Below are 8275 nucleotides of genomic sequence, written 5' to 3'. Positions count from 1 at the left end.
CTAATGCTGCAGAGAGAATGTACAGATTGAACATAACATTCCTTATCCTTCTAGCTTGTTTAAAAGATACAGCATTTATTATAGCTGACACTTAAATTGTGTAGATATGACATAAATATTTTCATGTTTTATTGGGGGGGGGGACTTATGTCCACACAAAAATCTGCACTCAGATGTTTATAGCAGATTTATTCATATTTGCCAAAACTTGGAAGCCCTCAAGATGTCCTTCAGTGGGTGAATGGATAAATAAACTGTGGTACATCCAGACAATGGAATATTATTTGGCACTAAAAAGAAATCAGCTGTCTGCCAAAACCGGTTTGGCTCAGTGGATGGAGCGTCAGCCTGCGGACTGAAGGGTCCCGGGTTCGATTCCGGTCAAGGGCATGTACCTGGGTTGCGGGCACATCCCCGGTAGGAGATGTGCAGGAGGCAGCTGATCGATGTTTCTCTCTCATCAATGTTTCTAACTCTCTATCTCTCTCCCTTCCTCTCTGTAAAAAATCAATAAAATATATTTAAAAAAAAAAAAAAAGAAATCAGCTGTCAAACCAGGAAAAGACATGGAGGAACCTTAAATTCACATTACTAAATGAAAGAAGCCAATCTAAAAAGGCTATATACTATACAAGTCCAAAACAAGGCAAAACTATGGAGACACTAAAAAAATCAGGTTGGCAGGAGTTAGGGGAAGGAGGGATGAATAGGCAGAGCACAAAAGATTTTTAGGGCAGTGAAACTACTTTGTATGATACTATAATGGTAGATACATATCATTATACATCTGTCCAAACACTTGGAATGTACAACACCGAGAGTGAATCCTAATGTAAATTATGGTCGTTGGGTGATTATGATGTGTCAGTGTAGGTTCATCCTTTGTAACAAATGTGCCACTCTGATGGGGAATGTTGATAATGGGGGAGGCTATGCTTGTGTGGAGGCAGATGGTATATGGGAAATCTCTTTACCTTCTCAATTTTGCTGTGAACCTAAAACTGTTCTAAAGAAATAAAATCAAATTTTTAAAAAACATATCACCCTATACTTTACAGCTTCATCTTCACTATTGCTATAGTCTGAGGGTTGGACGTTCCACCCTCCCCCATTCAGATTTTGAAACCTAATCTCCATTGTGAAGGTATTTGGATGTGGGGCCTTATTAGGAGATTAGGTTTCCAGGGTGGAGCCCTCATGAATGGGATTATTGCCCTTATAAAAGAGGCCCCCTTAGCCCTTCTACAAAAAGACAGCCATCTATGAACCAGGAAGGGGTTCACACCAGGAACTGAATCTGCCAGAGTCATGATCTTGGACTTCCCAACTTCCAGAACTATGAAAAGTAAATTTCTGTTGTTTATAAACCACCCAGTTTATGTTATTTTGTTATAGCAGCCCAAACAGACTATGCCATCTATACTCACACATAAACCTTATACTCAAAGCAACTAGTTTTCATGTTTCCAGAACATCCACACTTATCCCCTGCACTTTTTCACTCACTTTATAATTTTAACAGTCCCAGCTAACAAATTTTGGACACCGATTATATGTCAATGAATGTGTATTATTATTAAAATTTTACAACACTATGAGGTAGGTACAATTCTTATCCTCATTTTATACAAGGGAAATTAAAGTTCTAAGAGACTATATAACTTGTTCAAGAGGACAGAACTGGTTGCTGACCTGGGATTGAACCCAGTGTTAAAAGTAGTGTTTTCCCACTGTCTGGAAATTCCTTCCCTTCTCTGCCTCTTGAAATCCTGTTCAAGCTTCATAGCCCATCTCAGAAAGACACTTTTTTCAAAAAACCTTTTTAAAATCTCCAACCAGATGTCTTTTTTTCAGCCTCTGCATTGCTTTGAGGCACTCTTGTGGCAGATCAGAGATTCTGGGGAGAGAGAAATCATACCCTTAATTTTCTACCTAATATTAAAATTATTTATTTCTTTGCCATATAAGTCTACCCGCTAACTCATCTTTGTATCCTCCACAGTATATAGTGCAATGATAAAGTAGACACTCAATAAATATTTGCTGACAGCGTTTAAATTATTTCAACAGCCTTCATTCCAGTCTATCTTGAAATCTCATCCTGTATATCATTGCCAAATTGTACACCTAAGGCATATTACTATCATGCTGTTTCCTAGAAATGCTTTCTGTTGCATTCCCCATAATCTGACGCATCCTTGATCACTGTACTCAATTTAGAACAAATTTTAACTTTCAACCTCTACTGTAATCACGCTGGTCTTATGGGGCTCTGACATTGCGCTAACTCCCTTCCATCACAGATTAGGAAATATTTGAATAATATGGGAAAGGGAAATGAAAGCAGAATAAGGAAGGCTAACGCCTTCTCCGGGTTTTGAAATCATCATCTGTTAGCTTCATGCACCCTAAAAGTGAGCTGCTTCTATTCTCTCCAAGGAACTATCTTATTTAGTTTTAAAGAAAAGGGACTCTGAATTTTAGGATAATATTGATGCTAGTTTAATTCTCTGTTAATTTACCCAAGTGGTTAACTTTGTACTGGGAATTTAACTTAATTTTAATTGTGATGTGTCACAGTGAGGGCCTCTTTGGGTTCATCTTGTTTTGGATTCTCTGACTTCCTGGACTTGTATGTCAATTTCCTTCACCAATTAGGGAAGTTTTCTGTCATTTTTTCAAATAGGTTTTCAATTTCTTGCTTTTTCTCGTCTCCTCCCAGCATCCCCATAATGCGCATGTTGGTACACTTAAAGTTGCGCCAGAAGCTCCTTTTTTTTCTTTTTATTGTTCTGACTGGGTGCTTTTTGCTTCCTTATATTCCAAATTGCTGATTTGATTCTGTTTCATCTACTCTACTGTGGATTCCCTGTAGATTATTCTTCATTTCAGTTAGTCTATTCTTCATTTCTGACTGGTTCTTTTTTATAATTTTCATGTCCATTTTTATGCTGTTGAAGTTCTCATTAAGTTCACTGAACATCCTTATAACCAGTCTTTTGAACTCTGCATCTAGTAGATTGCTTCGCTTCATTTTTTTTTTTTATCTTCACCCGAGGATATTTTTTCCATTGGTTTTTTTATAAGTAGTGGGAGAGAGGGAGGAGGGGGAGAGAGAGAGAAACATCGATGTGAGAGAGACACATCAATTAGTTGCCTCCTGCACGCACCCTACTGGAGCCGGAGATTGAACCTGCAAACAAGGTACATGCCCTCGATCAGGAATCAAACCCATGACCCTTTGGTCTATAGGCCAACACTCTAACCACTGAACAAAACTGGCCAGGGTAACTAGTGTCCATTTTGTTTATTTTTCTGGAGCTTTTCCTGTTCTTTCACTTGGGGCCTCTTTCTTTGTCTCCTCATTTTGGCAGTTTCCCTGTACTTGTTTCTATGTATCAGGTAGAGCTACTGTATCTCCCAGGCTTGATAGAGTAGGCTAATGCAGTAGGTGTCCTATAGGATCCAGTGGCACAGCTTCCCCATTCACCCAAGCTGGGTACTCGCGGTGTGCCCTCCATGTGGGTGAAAAGCCCTGGATGCCTAGTAATAACAATTGTAGGGTAGGACTTTGCCCCCAGGGTGACCATTCCTCCCCTAGCATATCACTAAAAATAAACACAACAACATATAGGAAGAGAGTCTATTTGTTGCCCACATGTCCATACAAAAGGAAATTCTGAAGAATGCTCTTTAGGCAGAAGGGGAAATATTCCAAATCAAAATAACAGAACTGCATAGATTTGCTTGGTGGGGAGTCTGATATCTCTCAAGTTTGTCTTTGGTCCTTTCAAAGCTCAGAAAAAATACATGCTAATTGCTAACCATGTTCTCTCCTGCCTACACATTTAAATATGCTATTCTTTGGGTCTGGAATGCCTTTTTCTAACACCCCATCTGCAAACACATACTCAAGCTTCAGAAAAGTTCAGGAGTCATTTTTCTGTGAAGGATCCTTCTTTGAAAAGAAGTAGAGTATGTGCAGTATTCATCACATGTCAACTTTCCTCCACTTCCTTGCATCTTCATTTTGTTCTTTACACCATTGCCAGAGGAATATTGCTAAAATACAGATCTGATCATGTCTCTCTCCTGCTCAAAAATGCCTTCTAAATGCCTGTGTATCTGTAAAATAATGCATATACTTCCTGGGACAAGGGAGGCATTCAAGGCCTTCCATGATTCTTCTCCAACCTATTTTTCTCACCTCAGCTCTATCATGTATGTCTTTGCATCCTATACTTGAGCCACCCCAGCCCTCACCATTCACACACACAATTCTCTCAGTGCCTTTGTTCACTGAGAACCTTTGGCCTGATATGCCTTCTCTCCTCCCACTCCACTCCCCATCTGTCTTCTCTGCCCATTCAGATCTTCCAAAGCTCTGTTCTCAATGAAACCTCATCTAAAGTCCCATTAAGAATGAATGACTCACCCTGACCGGTTTGGCTCAGTGGATAGAGCATCAGCCTGGGGACTGAAGGGTCCCGGGTTCGGTTCCGGTAGGGGGCATGTACCTTGGTTGCAGGCACATCCCCAGTGGGGTGTGTGTGGGAGGCAGCTGATTGGTGTTTCTCTCTCATCGATGTTTCTAACTCTCTATCCCTCTCCCTTCCTCTCTGTAAAAAATCAATAAAACATTAAAAAAAAAAAAAAGAATGAATGACTTGGTTGAAACGGCCCCAGTGAAATTGAAACGGCCCCGGTGAGGCTGAACCGGCCCCGGTGAGGTTGAGACGGCCCCGGTGAGGCTGAGACAGCCCCGGTGAGGTTGAGACGACCCCTGTGAGGCTGGGATGGCCCCTGTGAGGCTGGGACGGCCCCAGTGAGGTTGAAACAACCCCGGTGAGGTTGAGACAGCCCATGTGAGGTTGAGACGGCCCCTGTGAGGCTGGGACGGTCCCTGTGAGGCTGGGACAGACCCTGTGAGGTTGAAACGGCCCCTGTGAGGCTGGGACGGCCCCTGTGAGGCTGAGACAGCCCCTGTGAGGCTGAGATGGCCCCTGTGAGGCTGCGGTGGCCCCTGCGAGGCTGTGACGGCCCCTGGGAAGCTGAGAAAAATACCACATGATCTCACTCATTTATGGATAATAAAGACCATTATAAACTGATGAACAAAAATAGATACAAAGGCAGAGCAGCATTGGCATATAAGAATAACCAATAGACACAAGACACTAGGGGTTAGGGGCCAGGGGAATGTCAAGGGGGGGGGGGAAAAGGAGACATGTGTAATACTCTTTGTAATACTTTAGGAAATAAAACAAAATTAAATTTAAAAAAAAATGAATGACTCATTTCTAAACTTGCATAATTAGTATTTATTTCATTATGGTTGGTATTATTAGTTGTTTGTATGTCTGTCACTAGTCTATACTATTCTTGAAGTCCGGGCTGTGTCTTACTAATATATTTCATCATCATGCCTTTAAAATACACTGCATAACACATGGTAATAAATATTTACATATAAAAATAAATGATTTTGCACAGAATAAAATTAAATACTGCCTGACATATGGTTAGCATTTTCTTTGAATTCTTTCTAGTGGTAAGAATGAGGATTTTGTGAAAAATGGTAAAACCAGTTAGGCAGATTTATTACTAGCCTGCTAAATTCTTTTAGAATTAACACTGCTTGGAAACTATTATAAAGAGTTTCCATTAAAAAAAAAATTTCCAATAGAGTGATGAAGGCCTGGATGGAGGGTGGAGGGGGTCAATGGAAAAAAAACATAAACTAACAAAGGGGACAATTGTAATACTTTCAACAATAAAGAAAAAAAATAAAAATAAGTAAAAATATATTTTTTTAAAGTTTCAATTTCCTCTCTTGGTGACAGCATAAGTTTCAGTTCTAGAACTTCAGAGGGCCCTAAGATATTTTTCAAGGCCCAAGTATTATGTGCCCCTAAATCTGGTTCCCCTAAAATGGAATTAAATATTGAAATCTCATTATATCCATTTAATTCCTGAAATTTAGTACAGTTCTTAGTACAGAGCACTTAATAGAAGTTGGCTGAAGGAATGAACAAATAAATGAATTAAGATGAATTATTTATATTATGATCTCTCCAAACAAACTATGAGCACATCAAGTATAAGAATATGTTTTATTCACCTTTTTGTCTCCAGCACCTAGGACAGTATCCAACACAAAATGAGTTGCTACCAAATAGCTATTTATTAAGTTATAGACAAGATAAATACTAGGTTTACTTAAAAAATGCAAAGAAGGAAAAAGAAAACACATTTCTTGTATCATGTTAACTTGTACCAAAAGCTGATAAATAGATTTATGAACTGGAGTGCATAATAATTGGGGGGAAATTCCTACTGTGGTCACAGTGAAAAATAAAGGCTTTGGGTGGAGAGAAGGAAAGTAATAGGAGTGTTGCCTGACGCACAAACAAATGAGGAGACTGAATGGACAATCTCTGTATTACTGCATCTGCTTCAAGAAAGGCATACCACTCCCTTCCAAAGTACATCACTTCATTGCACCATCATGGAAGGAATGGACGAGCAGGATAGGGTTGGCTGGCTGAAGTCACATCTTGGGGAAGCTGGCCAGGTTGGCAATGCCACAGGCATTGTTCTTATTCCGAGCCATGAGGATATAGCCTTTGTTTCCCCAGTTTTCTCCCCAGCTGTAGGACCAATCAAGAAAAATACTTAGTACCCTCACTTATACATTAAAACATTAAGTATTGTGCTAGGAACTAATGGCATACAAAATAAATAAGACAGTTTTTACCTTTAAAAAGTTTAAAGTCAAGAAATGGAAGGCCTAATACTATAGGTCTCAAAGGTAGGAGAGATTGCTTCTGATCAAGAGGAACAAAAAGACTTAATGTAAGAGGTAGCATTTGAGCTGAGCCCAAAGGCTGGATAGAGTTGGGGCCTGTGGAAATGGGATGCCAGTGGAGGAGTGTTAAATGAGTAACAGAGGCAGGAAAGCATGGGACATGTGTTACAATCTTATGACTGAAAAGTAGGGTGCTTGACAGGGGAGAAGTATGTCTGGTAAGGTAGTTCGAGACCAAGTTGAGTTATTTTTACTTCCAGGCTAAAGACTTGGACTCTGTGGTCCATCACAGTGGAGGAGACACTGAAGGTTTCTGATTGGGAGAGTAATGTAATCTGATTTCTGCTTTAGGAAGAGTAATCTTGAAAACATGAGTCTAGAGCATAAGAAAGAAGGAAGAGAGGCTGAAGTTGGTGATTTGAGTTTGGGAATAAAAACCATAGGAGAAATGAATGAAGCTATGAGAATGGATGAGGTTGCTAAGGAAATAAGTGGAGAGAATGGAAGACTGGAGGGAGGGGAGGAGAAAGGGAGAGTGATTGACTGACAAATGTAGTGTTCCCATCATTACCTGTTTTTAATTATCCAGTGCTTTTTTCCCTTCTGGATCCCATATCCCACTGCCAAAACCGCATGGTTCAGATTATCGCTATTGCAGTTTTCATCGTAATACACACCTAGGAAACAATCAAAGTAAAGCTTTCTGTAATCCCAGGGGCACCCTGTGGGGTCTCCCACTCTCGGTGACCTTTGTAGAATCCATCCCAGTCAGAAGGGCTTACATCAGAGATGCTCTATACCAAGGCAGCTGGTAGTTTCTCTCTGGCAGACTCAGTGTGAATATGGAAACGAAGTACGAAAAATGCTGAGTGCCCTTTGAGAAGCTGCCAAGCCCACATCATAAGCTGACTGTGTTCCATAGGAGCAGCTTCTTACCTTTGCTATAAAACTGAAAGGAGCTCAGGCTTGCATCAATGGCCACTGAGATGGGTCCCACTCGGGCCACTGCCTTCTTCAGGGCTTTCTCGTTCCCCTCAGGGATCTCTTTGTACCCTCTGCACTTAGCTGCCTTGCCTGTTGGATTGTACATACAACTTTCATCCTGCGGGGGAATAAAAGAAAATGGTTGAAAAAGGACTAGGACAAAGCAACAGGCAATGAATTGGTGAGTGAGAAACTCTACCAATGTTTAAATGATGTTAATGAATTAACAGGGGCAGTGACTGGTCTTTAGAGAGGTCTGTTCTCTCCGCCATTTTAGAGCTCTGTGAAAAAGTGAACACCTTGCACCATATACAAAAATCAGCTTCAGGTAGTTTTAAAATATAAATATGAAAGCAAACACTGTAAAACCTAAAAAACAGATAAAGAAAGATTTTTTTATTACCTCAGTGTAAAAATTTCTGAAATAAGAAAAGCACGTATCATCTTCTGGCCCTGTAATATGTGTGAGCTTGGGGGGGGGGG

General features: G+C 40.4%; 1 protein-coding gene across 1 annotated transcript in view; it reads right to left on the bottom strand.

Annotated features, from left to right (window-relative positions):
* Positions 1–6099: 6099 nt before the first annotated feature.
* The window catches only part of CTSK (cathepsin K), a 9096-nt gene continuing 6920 nt past the window's right edge, over positions 6100–8275 (bottom strand). The window contains exons 6-8 of the mRNA XM_014540676.1: positions 7745–7910; positions 7380–7485; positions 6100–6650 (exon numbers count right to left, since the gene is read on the bottom strand). Coding sequence (XP_014396162.1) covers positions 6551–6650; positions 7380–7485; positions 7745–7910 — 372 coding nt within the window. The 3' untranslated portion in view covers positions 6100–6550. The remainder of the gene's footprint in view (positions 6651–7379; positions 7486–7744; positions 7911–8275) is intronic.

This window comes from Myotis brandtii, unplaced genomic scaffold, assembly GCF_000412655.1.
Source record: "Myotis brandtii unplaced genomic scaffold, ASM41265v1 scaffold250, whole genome shotgun sequence".
Classification (NCBI taxonomy): domain Eukaryota; kingdom Metazoa; phylum Chordata; class Mammalia; order Chiroptera; family Vespertilionidae; genus Myotis; species Myotis brandtii.
This window is presented reverse-complemented; position numbering and strand designations above follow the sequence as displayed.